Here is a 19617-nt window from a genome sequence, read left to right as displayed (position 1 = left end):
TCCGAGGGAGAAACCGACCATGGTGGGTAAAGGGATAAAGAAGAAGAAGAAATATTACACAAATTTTAGTACGATATATCTCCTTGTATAAATAATGTACAGAAAAAACGATACATAGTGCTTTTAAAAGACGTATTATCTGCCCAATTACGAATTTACATTAGCATGTTAATTTTCATGAAAAAATGAAATTAAAATTTCAAACAATATTTGAAAAACTATTAATTATATATGAAAGAAATGTTCGTGATATCTCTACTTTTATGCAGGGGACATTCCCACAAAGTTTCGTGAAAATCCGTGCATTAGGTAAAAATATATTTTTATCCCCGGAGTGTCGCCTTAAACGACATTTCTCCGTTTCCTTTTTAATATCTTAATGTTATTGTCTTTACGTGCCACTAACTACACTTTGACGGTTTTCGGAGACGCCGAGGTACCGGAATTTTACGTGTCACTAAATTTACTTACACATATGACACCCTTCAAGTAGCACCGCACGAAGACAGGATATAAGCTGCCAGCTGCAGTCAGAAAGCCAGAGCTTTAACTGTCTAAGCCACTCAGTCCGGCTTCTTAATATCTAAAGATTAAAGGAATTCATTAAAATGACTGGCGTGTGGCGTGGTGCAGGTCTTTCGAGTTGACGCCGTATGGGCGACCTGCGCGTCTTCAGAATGGGGCCCTACTTACGTCGAATCCTAATGTCGAAGCCCCCGAGTCATCGAAATTAACCAATCAAGGTTAAAATCCTTGACCGGACCGGGAATCGAACCCGGAACCCGCTATATCAAAGGCCAACACGCTAACCATTTAGCCACGGAGCCGGACAAACTCGAGGTGGTGCAGCTCTTTTCAGGCACACCCCAATGGAGGTGAGCTGTATTACCATTTCAACCACATGACAGCACACCTGCCATTCTTAAATGCCTGTCAGTACCGGGAATCGAACACAGGCCTCCGAGGACGGCAGCTAATAGTACGAACCGTTGCGCAACGGAGTCAGACATTAAAGGAATGAATTTGGTGTTTGTATGAATTGTTTTTATGCTGTAATTATTAGTTTTAGCTGGCAAAAATGAAAAAAGTTCACAGTTCTAGCCCTTTAGGCAAGCAATTCAATGTTGAAAACATTCCAGGGATATGAGCTACGAATTTTATGTAAATAAAATATAATAAAGTATTGAACCCATAATTCTACGGTGAGAAAATTTTTATTTTTCTCAAATATTTGTTTGGCATTCAGGAACTACTGTATGTTTGAGGGCAGCCATTTTGCGCTCCCAAGAGCTCGATGTTGCGTGGGGAGGTTCTTCCTTCCCGGCGAGCTCGTGGATTGCCGGGACACCTCGGCGGGGCTCGAGTGCCCGACAATTCGTTTAATCCATGGAATTCTGCACAATGAGGGATTTTGATAACATAGTAAAGGATGAAATAAAGAAGCAAAATTATTCATACACCCTCTGTGAAGGTAGAGACACCAGGGAAAATTTTAAGTGCAGTTAAGCCCAAGTACATGGTAGCGTGAGATCAGCGAGCTAGTTACACGTGCCAAGGTCATGGGCAGAAGAAAACGCGCGAAACGCACGGGCAGAAACAATTTATTTCTCCTGTTGTGAGTGTAGAAAAATTATAAAATTAACATCGAACATAAGTGCAAGTCTGTCCGGAGTTCTGGGACAAATCTTATCAAAATTGGTCTATTAGAAGCAAATTTGGCAGATTTCACAACCAAGCCTCATAGAGGGGATAGCGTCCTTCCGGAAATTATAAAAGAAACCCCCCACCGTAGATTTTGCAGTGTCGATCTGGAACTCGAAGCCGCGGGAGCTTGGGCCCGTCGTCATTAGAAATTCGCGCCAGATTGACCGACAATAATTCAATACATGTTCGTGGCTAAGGTCCATATATTTAGTTAAGAAGAAAAGTGATTGGAGAAGCTGTGAACGTTTGCAGACGAACTGGGAAGGTGTAGGCTGGTTGAAAAATACACAGCAGATTTTATTTTTATCATTTCGTGTACTCTTGTAAGTGAAGAGGGTCTGGGGGAAGCGATTCAAAATAGTTCTACTCCCTTATCGGCCGAACACCTGTTCTTATTGAAACAACGGGGAGAGAAACCACTCTGGGAAACGCATCAGACAGTTATAGTCGACTGCAGAACGAGGGAAGTTCGTGGTGCAAGCTACAGAGAAAGTGCATTATTTATATGGTAATTTTAATCTCGTGTGTGTGAAGGGTAGTGTTTGGATGAGTGAGTTTTTGAAAATGAAAATGTTATCTGTGAAAATGAGTGGCTAAGTACGAGGTTGCTGGTGATGATGTAATCAGAATGCTGAGAATGTCACCAATGTGCAGGTCTGTCTATTTTATATTATGTTGTAGTTAGTTAGTTAGTTACTGTCTGTCCTAAACAAAATTTCCAGATGATTGTCGGGTGATATTCGTAATTATCAGGCGAAAGGCGTTGTAAATTTTGGTCAGCGTGTGAAAATTTCAGTGTGTAAAGTTCATGTCAAGAACGGTAACATGCGACGCTTAAAATTTTGTGTTGAGATGAGATATCATTCAAAGTGCGGATTTGTGAACGTTATAAGTGTAAATTTGTCGTGGCGAATATCGTAATTTCAGGTGTCAGTTGCATTCAGAAATGTTGGTCAATAATAATAATAATAATAATAATAATAATAATAATAATAATAATGATGTTTACCGCGGGATAAGGAAATTCCTCTCTGTTAAATTACATTTAACCAGTTATTTTTACAAGGATCGTAAGCATATTTAGATAATGTCAACAAAATTTGTTAGAGTCACAGTCATTAATGGGAAGGAAATTTTGAGACATCGTGTATACTTGAATTGCGAAAGGTCGATGTGTGCTCTTGGATTCTTGAGGCTCGAGAGTCTTAATAATAGTAAAGTAAGAGATGTGTTTAATAATGGTTGTCGTTTTTACCAGGGGATCGATGTATGTAAAAGGATCTTGAAGGAAAAGGAATTGAGAGCGATGAATTGATATGTATGTGGAGACGAGATAGATGGAAGTAATACCGCTGGAATAAAGCGAGGAGAAAGAGTGTTGAGACAAGCTGTATTTTTGTAGAGGAAGTATTTAGGAACAGGCTGTGTGAGGCAGGCTGTATTGTTTTCCGCAATCAATCCGAATTTGAGATGACTATGATGTGAAGCATTGTGAAATTTATAGAAAGATTCCAAGTGAAAACGACTCTTGTAAAATGTTAAAGGCTGGGTAGTACACATCCAGTGATCTAGGTTACGTAAAGCCCGCATGGATGATAAGAGAATGAACGATCTCCAGGATCAAACAGTACTTTGGACACACGGTTGGGTTATATTTAATTTGTTCATTGGAGAGGTCATGGATAAGATGGTTGGAATTGATGATAGGCGATCTGAGAATTTCGAGTGCGATGGTGATGATTATTATTTTGAAGGCGTCCACTAAAAGGGTACACGTGTGTTGGGAATTTTCATTTGCTTCCCTAATACTTCAGTGCACAGGCTGAGATTGTGTTCGAGGTGGAGAACCGTTCGTCACGTCTATTTATTTTTGAGTTCACATATTATAATGATGTAGACACTTACTGTATTTTTCGAGAGGTAGACACTTGCTGTATTTCGACTTGTATTCATTTGATAATAGAGACGTGGGTTCCGTCGTGCGTAGTTGTTTGACGAAATCTAGTGTTAAATATCAGAGTTGTTTGAGAATTGCATTTCGCCTGATATGTTAAGGGAGACGTAGTACGACCCACTTTGACGCCCGACGATAGATTTAGGACGTCACGTGTTTATTCTTGGAGTCATTGATGATGAGACGTCCTAGGTCACGCCCGACGATAGAATTTGGAAGGCATCATGTACATAATGATTAGGTTTAGGGTGTACAGATTTCAAGTGAGCCCGACGATAGGTCTGGGATGGTAGCTGTACACACTCAAGTCTCGGTTTAGATGTTCCTTTGGTTTGTTCTTTTTGTGGAAGTGGCCTGGAGGAAGGTAGCGGTTACAGTACGATATGATTTATTGTAGAGGGTCTGTGCGAAGCTCTCATTGAGATAACGGGACTGCTGTTGACAAACGAGGGCTGTCCAAGTGTGGGACATCGACCCGATCTAGATTAAATATTTTTACTGTGTTTCTTCGTGCGTGTTAAGCTGTATGACTTCGAGATGTTAATTTATTTTACGGACTTTATTGTTTCCTCGTCTTGACGTCCGTTTTTCGTTGATAGTGTGCATATTGACACTCAGTGTTTTAGAATGAGACTTGAGTTGCGAATGCGGTTTCGATTCGTCAGCCAGTAATTTATATTATTTTCATCTTGTCGTATTTTCATTCTTATTCATGGTTAGAGTAAGTAAGTAATCACTTTACCAGTAGTGTGTTGGGACAGACAGTAAATAGAGAGATCTGTACTGGTAGCATTGTTTTTCAAGGGAAAGAATTCCTTAAATTGTAGTAAATTTTAGCGTGGACTGGTAAATTTATTAAGCATAATAAACCCGTTTATAACCTGAAAATCGGTTCAATAATAATATTTTCAAGTGACATTTCACTTTTTGATTAACTTCAGTGTTTGGCATTTCTTCTAAATGCATGATTAGTAAGTGTTTCCTGCATTTCGCAGTTTTGTTCCTTTAGAACGACTTAACGTAAGATCCTCCCGGATCATGTTGTTGTTGGTTCCTTCCGAACAGCTGTTTGGGGTGATGCACGTTTAGCATCGGGATTACCTTATCACTTAAGGGTGTCATGAATGACAAATCCATGGTGGAATTTTATTTCAATTGTGAATGATGCCATTAACTTGTAGTGAACACCATGCTTTCCCATAATATTTCGCAACCTATCCAAAGCAACTGATAGTCAGTTTGGTTCGATTAAGGGTCCATTCGGCGGATGTTCCGTATCCGTGAAGGGTATTTGACTGGTGGATAACCTTAATTAAGAGAAAATCAGGCGTTCTACTTGTTGAAAGTCAGATTTTCCACGGATCGTGTGGATTAACTCTCAGTTCTCGTTTGGAATAATAGGTGCCCGGTTTTCAGGTCTTCCCTTTTTCAGTTTTTCAGTTTCGCTGTCCACTAACATATTAGCTTCTCCGAAGCAACTCTTCGACATTGGAAGAAACGAAGTGACGTTATGTAATGTGACTGTGTTTGGAACTTTTCAAAAATCAATAATTAATTTTTTTTATATTTTTGTGGCAAGAATGCATATTAAATTAACGATGCTATCGTGCTCTTTCAGTTTAATAAAAGTTAGTAAGCACATTTTTGCTCCTCATTTCAAGTAGTTAGGCTCTCTTCTGAACCCCATCGTTTGGTTAAGATCGTGACCGAATTTATTCCCGCAGCGACCCAAGATTTAAGAGTTCTAAATTGTTCTACTGTAGCAGCCGTGGCCGACCAACGATGGAATGGTAAGTTCAAGGGTTCAGTATGACAATATATATTTATTTACTTCGAAAAATTACAATCCTTATCTTAATCATCGTTATCCGGTCGATTAGATTAGCATTTTACTTTTTTCTACCACTACGAGCGCTAATGTGAGTCAATGCAGAGTTTCAGTTAAGCCCTTATAACTACATTCGGTGTGGACATGTTTCAAAAAACCAAAAAGGCTGAGGGTACTGAACCAAGGAACACATTACAAAAATAATTATGTAAATAAGTTAATTTGGCTACGATCTGAATCGAAAGGGAAACAAGTAAAGAAACAAGCGAGTTTAGGCTCTTTTATTCGGAACTGCGTTTAGGCGGGAAGTGAATTTCGAATTTTTTTTTTTTAGTTACATAGAGCTATCCAAGATTCACAGTTTGAAGTCTTTCCGGGGCCTTTAGGCCGTCAACTTTCGGCACAATTGAGGAAATTCTTCTTCTTAATCTGTTTTTCGTCCAGGGTTGGTTTTTCTCTCGGACTTAGCGAGAGATCCCACCTCTACCGCCAGGGGCAGTGTCCTGGAGCTTCAGACATCGGGTAGGGGGATACAACTGGGGAGAATGACCAGTACCTCGCCCAGGCGGCCTCACCTGCTATGCTGAACAGGGGCTTTGGTGGGGGATGGGAAGATTGGAACGGATAGAAAAGGAAGAGGGAAGGAAGCGGCCGTGGCCTTAAGTTAGGTACCATCCCGGCATTTGCCTGGAGAAGAAGTGGGAAACCACGGAAAACCACTTCCAGGATGGCTGAGGTGCGAATCGAACCCACCTCTACTCAGTTGACCTCCCGAGGCTGAGGGTACTGAACAAGCGAGTTTAGGCTCTTTTATTCGGAACTGCGTTTAGGCGGGAAGTGAATTTCGATTTTTTTTTTTTTAGTTACATAGAGCTATCCAAGATTCACAGTTTGAAGTCTTTCCAGCCCTCGTACCACTTTTCAAATTTCGTGGCAGAGTCGGGAATCGAACCCGGGCCTCCGGGGGTGGCAGCAAATCACACTAACCACTACACCACAGAGGCTGACTAAGAAATGTTTTGAACATTTAAAAAAATCTCCATAAAATGGGGGCGTCTGTACCCCCCCCCCCAAATCGCCGTCACTGGTCATTCATCCCCATTTAAACTCTGTCGGTGGTGTGTACTGCACGCGCTTATCACGACGAGCCATCGTGACAGCGTACTGTGATTGCTATTTATTCGTCAACTTTAGAGTCCAGAGGGAACAGGAGTGCAAAAACACTCTGCCTGTTATACTGTGCTTTGGATTTATTGTATGTTGCCAAGCGATTCAGCATTCCTTCATTGCATTGCAATTTTCATACGCGTTAGTTTTTAACAACAGGCATCCTTTATGGGGTTCGAACCGACAGTTTTCCGACTGACTCAAACTATAGTGGAGGGACTTAAAAGCTTATTTAGATAGACTTATAACTATTTTGAATGTGAAAAATTACTTCAATTTATAATGAAGCAAGGGAATGTGAACCAGGCATAACACTAATATGTACAAGTTCTGTGTTACTTTTAATGTCAGTTCTTAAATTGAAATATTTATTTAAACTCCTCAACAACCTCATTTACTTACCGGCATCCACGGATTCCTGGGCGATGGTATGACAGCTATGCAACAAAAGAAACAGAAAATGTTACATTAATGCAAAATTCATGAATACATTACATTTATTCTACAAGGTCTTATGGCGGAAATCAAGGCAAAAACAAGGCCAGATGATCACCTGTATGAGATCTCTTGACAAGCTGGCACTACTTGGAGGAGAACACATATTCCTTCAAAGGGCACTAGCCAACTAGACAAAGGAATGCAACAGTATGGAATGAAAAGAAACATACAGAAAACTAAGGTGATGAGGGTATATGGGAAAGAAGATTTCAAGGTAAAAATAACAGAAGGTGAAATTGAACAGATTGCACACTACAGTTATTTGGGGGGGCATGCTAACTGACAAATGGATGAGTGAGAAATAAATCAAAACAAGAATAGCAATGGCTAAACAAGGTTTAAAAAAAGCTTTTCCCTTTGCGGCAATCTAATGATCATGAATATGTCTCTCCAATAAATGAAACTCAAATATTGATCAGGAACGATTTATTTGCATCGTTTCACAGAGTTCGGATAAAATGGTTCCTTTTTCTCATCAAGGCGCTTTGTTACAATGTTATATCGAGCAGAACTGCACCTCTTCGTCAAAGGAACTTAATAGACGCAGCATCTTTGGCGACTAATGTGACGTCACTGACGGTACACTTCTATTTCAACACACTCTATTTAAACAAATCAACAAATAAACTTCCTGTGGTCAGTTTCTCTGATATGGGTCTCTGCAGTATCATCCGCAGCTACGGGCACATCTCCCAGCAGTAATTTGTGTAGTAAATTTTATGTGACGAAAGTAACTTCTTAGTTTCGAACTACTTGGCATAACTACCTCTGACTATTTAAAGAGGAACAATACAGTGTGAAGAGGCAAGGTGCAAGGCAACGAAAATCTTGGGGTTCTCATAAGGAATTTAAGAGGGCTCAGTCCACGTGCAATGAGGTCATGGTTCGGCCCGTACTGACTTATAGTCTGCCTACGAATAATATGAACAGGCTGCAGAGAGTACAGCTCCGCGCCGAAAGGCTAATTAACCGTCACTCCCTCTCCCATCCATTAAGGTTACCTTCCACTGAGACAACAGCCAAACAAACTGACCTGATCTTTCTCCGGAAATCCCTCTCTGCCTCTATAGTAATTCATCTCTCCCAACGTCTGTCGCAAAGGAGTTACCATTTGTTCGTCTTTCGCCTGTACCTGTCTCTCTTCTATTGGCGTTCCCCAAAGCTCTGGAATTCGCTGTCAGGAGATGTTAAGAACTTGCCTCTTCAAAAATGTCAGATTTATATAAGGAAAATTGTAATTTAATGGAACCGCTGCATGTGTCTTCGAGTATGTGGGTTAGTGTTGTCTACTGAATGGATGATTCGAAGGAGTGTATCGATTCGTCCAAGTGTCCGAATGAATCGATTCACAGGAACGGCGAGCTCACGGCACACGATTTAGCTTACTCCCAGCGGACAGTGCTGAGTAGTGTTGGCTACTGAATGCATGATTCGAAGCAGTGTATCGATTCATTCAAGTGTCCGAGTGAATCGATTCACAGGAACGGCGAGCTCACGGCTCACTAGCGGGACACTGGACATTGGCGGGGGAGCCGAGCTTCCGCTGCAGCGAGACAGTGAATCATGGCACACCGGAAGAATCGTGGGAGCAAGCACGGCTCAGTGAGACACAAGATACACACGGCTCCTTATCGGCTCACTGGACACTGGCGGAGAGCCGAGCTTCCGCTGCAGCGGGACATACAGTGAGCCATGGTACACTGAAAGAATCGTATGCTACTCGTATGATGGACTGTCGAGCTCAGCTCATTTGAAAATAATACCCATTTTATTCACTGTCCTCTTCTTACAGGGAAGTTTAAATAAGAGTTGGATTTATTTGCAGTGTTAAAAAGGTAGTCAAAACATAATTCTGAAGTAGCTAGTAAGTAGGTAGGCTATTAGGTTATACTATTTATTACTTTAATGAATCGTAGTATTATAACTTAGTTGACATTTGACAATTAAACTCGACTCGAGCCTGCCCTATGACTATGAGTCATGCTCATGACCACTCAAAAGTACCTGTTTTATATTGGGAAGAACGGCTCAGTATTCTCTCACTTCATATGTCACATCGGTGCACAAGACTTCAATCATATGTGGACAGACGCAATAACTTAAGCAATAGTATGTTGAATCAGAATCAGAAAACCAGCGGACTACTGTACATCTCGGGTAGCCTATACAAAATATGACGATTTAAAAAATCCTCAGTTGATAGAAAAATACATATTTTCAAAAATGACTGAGTGAGTTGGACATGCGGTTAGTATCGCGTAGCTCTGCGCTTGCATTCGGGGGATGGTGGGTTCGAATCCCACCGTCGGCAGCCGTTAAGATGGTTTTCCGTGTAGTTTCCCTATTTTCACTTCAGGAAATGCTGGGACTGTACCTTAATTAAAGCCATGGCTGCTGCCTTCCTAATCCTAGACTTTTCCCATCCTGCGTCGCCGGAAACCTTCGATGTATTAGAGTGACTAGCATTTTTTCTAAGAAAGGAGTTCATAGTATGAAGACCAGATGGCAGCTGCGAGCACTGAATGCTGTTGCTGCTGTCTTACCAGTACATACTACACAGATGCAGTAGGAGCGGCGAGTAATGTGCCGTGAATCGGATCACTCTATCGATTCACTAACGTGAACGGAATCAAACGAATCGATTCAGTAAAATGAATCGAATGTCCCATCACTAATGTAGGTGAATGACAGACTCATAGAGTGAAAGGAAGTTTGTGAATGTGATTAGTTAACTATCGATAGACATAACGAACGAGCAGTATATGTACATCTTGCACAATACTATCTCAAGTATTTTGTAAATATCTCATCTTAAGAACACTCCCTTACTCCTCTTCCTATAAATGAATATTTGGGACAATTCCAAATTTATCTCCATGTTATGATCTTGCAGCTTACCCGTGTACTTATATCATTCTACGGCATCTCTTCATTGACGGCTCGGAACATACCACTTAGTCGAGCAGCTCGTCTCCTTACTCCCAAGTTTTCCCAGCCCAAAGTTTGCAACATTTCAGTAACCCTACTCCATTATTGGAAATCTCCTGGAACAAATATTTTCCAGTTCTCGTATCCAGTAGTCCTGCTGTGGGGTTCCACACTGGAACCATACTTCATCTTAGCAGAGACTTATACGCCCTCTCCTTTACAACCCCCAAATACCCTCTAACCTTTTTTTACAACCTTGTTCACGTGATAACCCCAGTGAAGAGCATTCCTTATATTAACACAGTGTTCACCCCATCAATACAATAATTACAACTGAGACTTACAACTTCAATTTTCATCACCTTTGCCATCATACCATTATCCGTTCACAATTCAGTACATACGTTATTCTTCTTCTTCTTTACCTGTTTACCCTCCAGGGTCGGTTTTTCCCTCGGACTCAGCGAGGGATCCCACCTTTGCTGCCTCAAGGGCAGTGTCCTGGAGCTTCAGACTCTGGGTCGGGGGATACAACTGGTGAGGATGACCTGTACCTCGTCCAGGTGGCCGCACCTGCCATGCTGAACAGAGGCTTTGCGGGGGGGGGGGGGAAGTTTGGAAGAGGTAGACAAGGAAGAGGGGAGGAAGTGGCTGTGCCCTTAAATTAGGTACAATCTAAGCATTTGCCTCGAGGAGAAGTAGGAAACCACGGAACACCACTTCCAGGATGGATGAGGTGGGAATCGGACCAACCTCTACACAGTTGACCTCCCGAGGCTGAGTGGACCCCGTTCCAGCCCTCGTACCACGTTTCAAATTTCGTGGCAGAACCGAGAATCGAACCCGGACCTGCGGAGGTGGCAGCTAATCACACTAACCACTACACCACAGAGGTGGTCGTACGTAAGTTCATGCTATTTATATACATGCAATTTTTAAACAATCCTTTTTGACACGTAAACCTGTACTTTAAACTACGTCTCAACGTAAATTCCAGGCATATTAAGACATTTGTCACCCGCGGTGTAGGGGGCAACGCGTACGCCTTTCACCCGGTGGCCCTGGGTTCGATTCTCGGCCGGGTCAGGGGTTTTAATTGTAAATGGTTAGTATCCTTGGCCTGGGGACTGGGTGTTTGTGTCGTCCTTTCCTCACTTTACACTTCCGCAATTTCCAAATACACGCAGGTTCATAACATATGGTGCAAAGTAGGGGCAAAAGATCTTTCTAGGTCGAAACCACGAATAAATAGCATTTCTTAAAAAACAAAAAAAAGGTACCTGCCATATCGTGAAGCCAGCTTCTGAATTCCATCCGCTTAGTAAACTAATATGCCAGCCACTGCCGCAAGGTCCGTTTCAGGTCAGCATGGTCGTGGCGTTCACTTCCAAAATGGCGCAGAAACAAGCGTTAGTCACTACGTCACGACTAGACGGTGATGCCTGGAGTGTGACCATGACAAGCCGTGAACACAACTTCCGATAATCTAAGCGTCCTGGTACAATGGCGAAATTCTAAAGCATCTGTTTTCTCGAACCTTTTTGCACCAAGTGTTCAGTATTGACAGACGGTCGCCCACTACGCTTCTCATCGTGGACGCCCTTCTTTAAATACCCAAACCCGTTTTCTTACCATTCCTTTCCTCATAGTGTGTTCTCCATACACTTCCCTAATCTGCGGATGAATTTCAACAGCTTTCACGCCTTTTCCATTTAAAAATTGAAACACAGCGCGTACTTCGTACTCGGTGGGGCATTTCATTGTCAGAGCAATTTCAATACGCACAAACAAACGTAAATACGAGCTTCCGTAATGGCGTTTGTGGCAAGCGTACAGATATACGTACCAAGTGCGCATGCGCTGAACGACGATCGAAGCACTGCAGCGGCCATATTAAAAAACGGTACGTACTTAAAAAAACATGCTTCGTACATAAGAAAACATAAAAGTCCAATAATATTTCCCAGTGGGACCCCGTATGAATCAACAAAGGATGCGATGGCACTTCACCTACTCTAATTCTCTGAATTATATTTGCTACAAATTCAGCCTCCCATTCAACGAATCTTTTGTCTAGTCCAATAGCCCTCATTTTCGTCATTAAGCTGCAAAAAACCTTGAATAAGTTGATAGCTGTACAGTCCATTTGGCCTCCTAAATCTAAAATTTCTGCTATACCTTGTAGGAATCCTACAAGTTTAGAATCACTGGAATAACATTTCCTAAACGTGAACTGTCTTCTATAAAACCAGTTTAATTTCGCAGACATGTCTAAAATGATCACAAAGAGTTTTTCCCTGAGTTTACAAAGAACACATGTCAAGCCGACCGGCCCGTAATTGTCCACTTTGTGTTTATCATCCTTTTCCCTTGTTCACTGGGGCTACTATTATAACTCTCCATTCATTTAGTATCGCTCCTTCATGCAAACAGTAATCAAATAACGATTTCAGATATGAACCTATACCCTTGAATATATCCCCAGAAATCTTATCAATCCCAGCTGCCTTTCTACCTTTCGCCTGTTGTAAATGTCTCTATTATCATAGGAAGACGTCAGTCATTCGTCAGTATTATTCGCCTCATTTATCAGGACATTATATCCACCTACATTTACATAATGCTGATTGAATACTTCTGTCTTCTGTAAGTCCTTTATGCACTCCCTTAGTTCATTAATGATCCCTTGAATGTCCATCCTGGTACCCGTTTTTGCCTTGAAATACCTATACAGATCCTTGCATTGCTCCCTAAAATTCATATGGCTGCCAAATATGTTTGTCCTTCTCTACCCACAAAAAGAAATAGCCAAGGTACTTACCTTCCCGTTCTTCTTTTAGCCTCTTCTGCAGGTCACGATAGAGCGTTTGACCATAGAGCGGATCGCGTTCGGCGAATTCATCCTCCGTCATGCCCATCAACGTGAGCCCTTTCACGTTGAAGTTATGAAGTTTAGATTGTACGATGTCCTTTCGTTCTTGGTCCTCTATCACGTAGAGAAACCAGGCCATCACGTCTACGCTGGACCATTGTTTAACTCTCTTGTGTTTCCAGGCTAGTTCCCAGTTGTGGCTCAAATCTGCAACGAGAAACAAGGGGAAGCTTGAATAACATGGTAGGTCACCTTGAAGCTCAGTGATTGCTTCTTACTATCACCTGTATTGTGCCCGTATGCCTCTATGGTTTTCTAATGTTCCGGTCTAGCTCAGAACTCAGGGGTACTCAGTTCAGAAAATTATTTGGCAAAGTGGAGGAACATATCATCGCTGCAGTGGCATAACCGTGAATGTTACAATGCTCTTCCTCTACATTATTTACCTCAAGACTTGTCACGCTTCCCAGCCACATATGGATATGCAGTCCATCAGAAAAAAATTCGTTGAGTTCATGTTCCTGTGCGCGCGTGCGAAGGAAAAAAGCCTTAAATGCTTCATACTCTAGGAGTGCCAAAAAATGTCATGCAGACATACAATGAGTGGCGAAAAGTCATGGGAAGACAGTAAATATGATGTTAATAGCCAGTTGCTCCTCCGTGAACGCTCGAAACGGCAGCAATACGGAGAGGCGTCGACTCCACAAGGTGTTTGAATCGTTCTGGAGGGATCTGGACCCACGCATCTTGCAGTGCTACCCACAATTCGTCATGTGTAGTTGATGCAGGGTTCATGGAGCGTCCATCAGCATCGACAGCATCATATACATGCTCGATTGGATTAAGATCAGGGGATTTGGAGGGCCAAATCATTCTCGTAACTTCACTAGTGCGCTCCTCCAACCACCTGCGTGCCACCACAGAGCGGTGACATGGCACATTGTCATGTTGAAACATGGCATCTCCATCAGGGTACTCCAGGGATGCAGATGGTCTGAATGAATGTTCATATAACGTGCACCTGTCAGCGCTCCCTGCAGCCGGACAGTGGGGCCTAATTGCGACCATGAGAATGCCGCCTGGACACAACCTTGATGAGAATCAGGATCCATAGCTTCATGGGAGATACGCCACATCCTTACGCGCCCATCAGCTCGATACAACTGGAACCGGGAATCATCGGACCATACCACAGGCACCACTGTTCCACGGTCCATTGACGATGTTTGCGGGCCCATGCACGTCGTCGAGCTCTGTGTCGAGGTGTCGACAAAGGGACACGAGTTGGTCGTCGGCAGGTAAAGCCTATGCGGTGCGGTTGTCTCCTTACAGTCCTGGTAGAAATGGTTCCCTGACTCCCAACATTCAACTGGGCGATGATCTGACTCACAGCAGCCCGTCGAGCGCCCAGTATGGTTCTGCGGAGGTGATGTTATGTCCGTTCGTTCAATACCTGTGATCTTCCCGTGCGGCGGTTTACGCGGGTGGTAACATTCTCTCCACCCTCGACACTGTTGACCTCGGAGACCCGCCTTCACGTGTAATCTCCGTGCACCGCGCCCTGATGATCATCCCACGTTTAAAGTCAGTTAACTCGCGACGTGTTGCCGTCTTCACGACACTGGTGACTGTGACAGACTGCTCAGCTACGCCGCAACGCTCAGGGGTCATACACGACACATTTCTAACGGGACCTCCTTCTCGTGACGTTTCGTCACTCAGCGTACATTCCTACGGCATGGCACAGTAAGGTCATTTAGACCCTAAAGAGAGTAGTATTGTCCTGAAATGGGATAAAGCTGTCCGAAGAAAAGACAGAAAACTGACTCAAAATTGTTTCATGTGTGCCATTCATTTTTTTGCGATAACTTCTTAATAAACGTAGACTCATTTACGGTGAATGGTAAAAGAATAGAGATATTAAAGTCATGATCATCATTGTCATAGGTTGTTCTGCCATCCGGCAGGTCCAATCATGGATGTGACCTCCATATCTCTCGATCTTGTGCACTTTTCTTCACTTCTCCATAATCTTCCTTTCTTTTTCGAATTCTGTCTAATAATTGATATCGTCTCCTTCCCCTTCCTCGTTTTCCTTTTATCATCCCTTCCATTGCTACTCGTAGAAAAGTATTAGATTATGCCCTATCTAATTTTCTTCCTGTTTTGGATTACGGTCGGCATGCTCCTCACATCTCCCACTCTCTTCAGAATTTCCTCGTTTGATATTCTATCTTCCAAGCTCCTTCAAATCTTCCCCCAAATCCACATATCAAATGCCTCTATTTTTCTCTGTTTTTCCTTCCTTAAAGTCCAGCTTTCAGCGCCATATAGAGCTATACTCCATGCGTTACACCTTGCAAATCTCTTCCTCAGATCCTTCTGTAGCGGGCACAAATCAGTTTTTTTCCTCTTGTTGAAGCTTTCCTTGGCCAAGGCAATTCCAGCTTTAATGTCTGTTATAGAGTGCAGGCCTTCAGTCACAATACTTCGAAGATATTTAAACTTATTCATCTGTTCAATAATTTTTCCCCATATTTTGATTGTCGCTTTTCCACATTTACCTCCAATTATCAGCGGTGGAAATTAAAACGAGAAGCATCCCCCGTACATTTCCTAATCTGCCGGAATATCTCGCTACGACGCTTAGGAACGGTAACTCTCCCGTGAAGAGGCCACCCACGCGAACACATGTCTCTACTTAAAGCCCTAGATGTCATTAGTCAGCCCGTATGTTTTGCAGTTTAGGAAAACAATTGCGTTGTTAAAGAGAAGATTGAAGAATCAGAAACTTAATTCCATTACAACACAGAGCAGGCTAAAAGTCGCTAAAGCTAAAATACATTTAATATCTGTTTTGTCATGACCGCATTGTAATCTATTACTGCAGGTTTAAAGTCGATTTCAACTACAGTGGAACCTCGATATCTCGAGTCACCTCGGGAGCTAGACTTTATTTCGAGTTATCGAAATTTCGAGATAGAGAGAATATCATTTTCGAGCATGTATAGCACGTAATTGAACCATATGTTCTATGGGCTGATAATGAATACATTATTTTTACCAGTAATGAAACATATACAAACAAACTCTATTTTACGGCATCACTTTAATTATAACTCTCATTATAGTAACATTTTAGAAGACAGCAGTGAAACAAGAAACATACCTCCGTTGGTCTCTTTTCTTTGTTTCTATTAACCTTTCCTCCCTTCACGTTGAAACTTCTCGTCATACCACGCAGCCGACATTCGTAAATGGAACTTGTCACCCGTGACTTTGGGAGTTGCTTTCGGACGTGAGCGGTAATTAATTCACACCCGAGAAACAGCGAGGCTTCGCCGATTTTCCGATCATTAGAAGTTTTAGTTTTTCGGTTGCAGTCATATTAGCTCCCAGCATCACTGTAACCCTTTCTTTACTTGTTAACTGTTCCCCACAAACCACAAATGCCGTATTGCACAGTTAGTGTTGCACAAAATTCGAGTTAGAGTTTTTTTTTTTTTTTTTTGCTTTAAGGGAGGAAACGTTTTTGCTTCGAGAAATCAAAAAAATCGTGTAACCGATTTTCGAGTAATAGAGAAATAAATACACGTGATGAATGGGACAAACGTCCGGAAAATTAAAGTTACTCCGGGATACTGAACATTCGAGTATTGGAGGTTCGAGATATCGAGGTTCGACTGTAAAATACACTTGCTTAAAAAAAAATATCTCAGGTATCAAATCAAAGAGCAGCTTCACAAAATGAAACAATTCGCCTCTCTCAGCAAAATTTTTTTAATTTAAATAATTAGTTATTTATTTTTTACTTTAGAAGTGGTGAAGTTAGGACTCGTAGCCCTCTCTTACACTTTCTTTCTTTCTTTCTTTCTTTTTTAATCTGTTTACCCTTCAGGATTGGTCTTCCCCTAGACTTAGCGAAGGATCCCACATCTACCGCATCAAGGGCAGTGATCTGGAGCGTGAGACTTTAAGTCGGGGGGCTGAAACTGGGGAGGATGACCAGTACCTTTCCCAGGCGTCCTCATCTGCTATGCTGAACAGATGCATTGTGGTGAATGGGGAATATTGGTAGAGATGGACAAGGAAGAGGAAAGGAAATGGCCGTGGCCTTAAGTTAGGTACTATCCCGGCATTTGCCTCAAGGAGAATTGGCAAACCACGGAGAACCACTTCGAAGATGGCTGAAGAAGGAATCGAACCCCACTCCCCTCTATTCAGTTGACCTCCCGAAGCTGAGTGGAGCCCGTTCCAACTCTCATACCACTTTTCAAATTTTGCGACAGAACCAGGAATCGAACCCGGACCTCCGGGCAGATAATCACACTAACCACTGCACCACAAGGGTGGATCTCTCTTACGCTTAACGACATAAATTACAAGATAATATATACATAAAAGAAATATACTACTCTATGATAAAATCAAAGATAACTAAGCTAAATAACAGATTTGGATAACATACAGTATAAAGAAGATTAAAGCAAAGCTCAACAAATGAAATAAAATAAAATCCGGAGGATAAGGGCAAAAAGGAAAGGGAAACAGTCATAAAAAAGGTAATGTACTGCAACCGTTCAGCTACAGTCGGAGAACACCGAGACACCTCAGGTGTGCTCAGTTCATAAATTAGACGCACATATAACAAATCGAAGGATGTGGCATGCATAGGAACTATGACTGAATTGTGGCATATAACAAATAAAATACAGAATAAAATTAATATATGGCATGGTTTATTAATCACACAATACTCTCAAATTGTCATCCTCCTAACTTGTGATGATGTGAATGATCGTTAACGAATTAAAAATGTGTCTCTTGAAGTACAAAAGAAATAATCAAATGGGGTGGTACATGATTTCATACCCTATCTTGTCCTAGCAATTACATATTCATTTAATATTTTGATCAGATAGACAGATTCCGTTTGATTTATTGAAAGTTCTGGATTCAGACGATCAGCTCTGAAATATTAAAAGAAAAAAAATTTTGAATTAACTTTTGCTCAAAACCCCATTAAGTTTCCACTTATCGATTCAAAAAATTACGATTCTTTACAATTACATAATTTGATGCTTCAATTTCAGTTTAAAACTGAGTCGGCTCAATGAAATAATAATCTGTTCCATTACCAGTCGCTTACTGGATTAACAAAATTAAATAGATAAATTACTGAAGACTGAAAATGCAATACGCATTTAAAATGGTCTGCCTAACTCAAATTCAATTTCTTCAATGCCATATCACAACTACTAAATGCAAATAACGAAGACATTAACATCATCCGCATCGTGTAACAATATCTGAGACAAAAAAAAAAATCAACTCCAAAACACCATAACCATACAATAATACAAAAATACACTACTATTTACACCCTATTTTACATTATCTACACATGTGGCTACATAAAGACGATCATATTGTCGGAGTATTACTAAATAATTTGATCCTATTGTCGGAGTGTCATTGTATAAGTTTATCATAGCTGAAGGTATCGTGAAATTTCTAAAGTTTAATCCGATGACCTGGATGAAAATCCTCGAATATTCTGGAAATCTCGAGTTCAGGCAAAGTCTCGAATGGTGTTCTAGAACCCTTGTAAATTATCGTGAACATTAAAGTCGTGAATTGTAGAAAACTCGGAATAAATCTAATTAAGATTACCTCTTCGAAAACTTACACAAATTCAAACATACGTAGGCTCCATATCCTAAATCACGCAAATATCTATCATAATCCACTATCAACTTATCACTTGCCTCAATAACTATATGGCGTGATTCTACTCTCGAAGAATTACTTCGCTTATTCATTACAAAATCACTTCTCTCGAAGACTAAATTATGACATTAACCGTAGCAAAATCTCCAATAACGATTCCTACTATACAATTATACATTTGTGATCCACCCCGGGATATCACAAACTCAATCTAACATCACATAACAAGTTCTACGCGTGTATAATTCTCGAAGATTCAATCCACCTACCGGTTCTCATATCTGAATTCAACTATCTTTGTTGCGCAGGATTATCTACACGGGTTCTGATCCAAAATAACGGAATCATTTCTCTTTTAAGACTTTAAGTTCCAATATTTTACGATTATACACCCAATCAATACCATGCACGGTTATATCTCATCTCTGTACGATGACTGTACATCCAGAAACATCTATTCTACATAAACGAATGCTCTAACATTATTCCACCAATTGTGGCTATAATAAAACTGAAAGATACACTCCGAGAATTGTCACTACCTGACACACTTACTGTACCACATAAGCCGTGCACGCCGTTCCAATATCACGTTATTATCTGACAAGAATAAATATGAAGATCTTCTACTGTCATTATAATATGGTAAAGTACTACAACAACATAACTAAAATATACTGCCAGACCATTACTAATTACTACTACGTAACTACACTTCTACCAAACAGATTATCTTAGACAATTGTGTCGACTTAGCTTTAAGGCGTCTTCACGATGTCGAATAACTGGTCGTCATCTGGAATAATATAGTCATAGGTGCCTTCCTCTCATCCTGTTGCCTGTCAGCTGGTCACATGGTTTTAAGCTTCCATTTCAGCACCAACACATATAGTAGTATGTGACAAAACCATGATGATATACCTCACTATTCTCTTG

General features: G+C 41.3%; 1 protein-coding gene across 1 annotated transcript in view; it reads right to left on the bottom strand.

The window, feature by feature from the left end:
* LOC136866557 (ETS-related transcription factor Elf-5) overlaps positions 1–19617 on the bottom strand; it is a 95295-nt gene that overhangs the window by 43400 nt on the left and 32278 nt on the right. Inside the window, exons 3-4 of the mRNA XM_068226763.1 lie at positions 12901–13158; positions 7056–7090 (exon numbers count right to left, since the gene is read on the bottom strand). Coding sequence (XP_068082864.1) covers positions 7056–7090; positions 12901–13158 — 293 coding nt within the window. The remainder of the gene's footprint in view (positions 1–7055; positions 7091–12900; positions 13159–19617) is intronic.

This window comes from Anabrus simplex, chromosome 3, assembly GCF_040414725.1.
Source record: "Anabrus simplex isolate iqAnaSimp1 chromosome 3, ASM4041472v1, whole genome shotgun sequence".
Taxonomy (NCBI): domain Eukaryota; kingdom Metazoa; phylum Arthropoda; class Insecta; order Orthoptera; family Tettigoniidae; genus Anabrus; species Anabrus simplex.
Note: the sequence above shows the minus strand (reverse complement) of the source record. Positions and strands in the feature narration are given on the sequence as shown.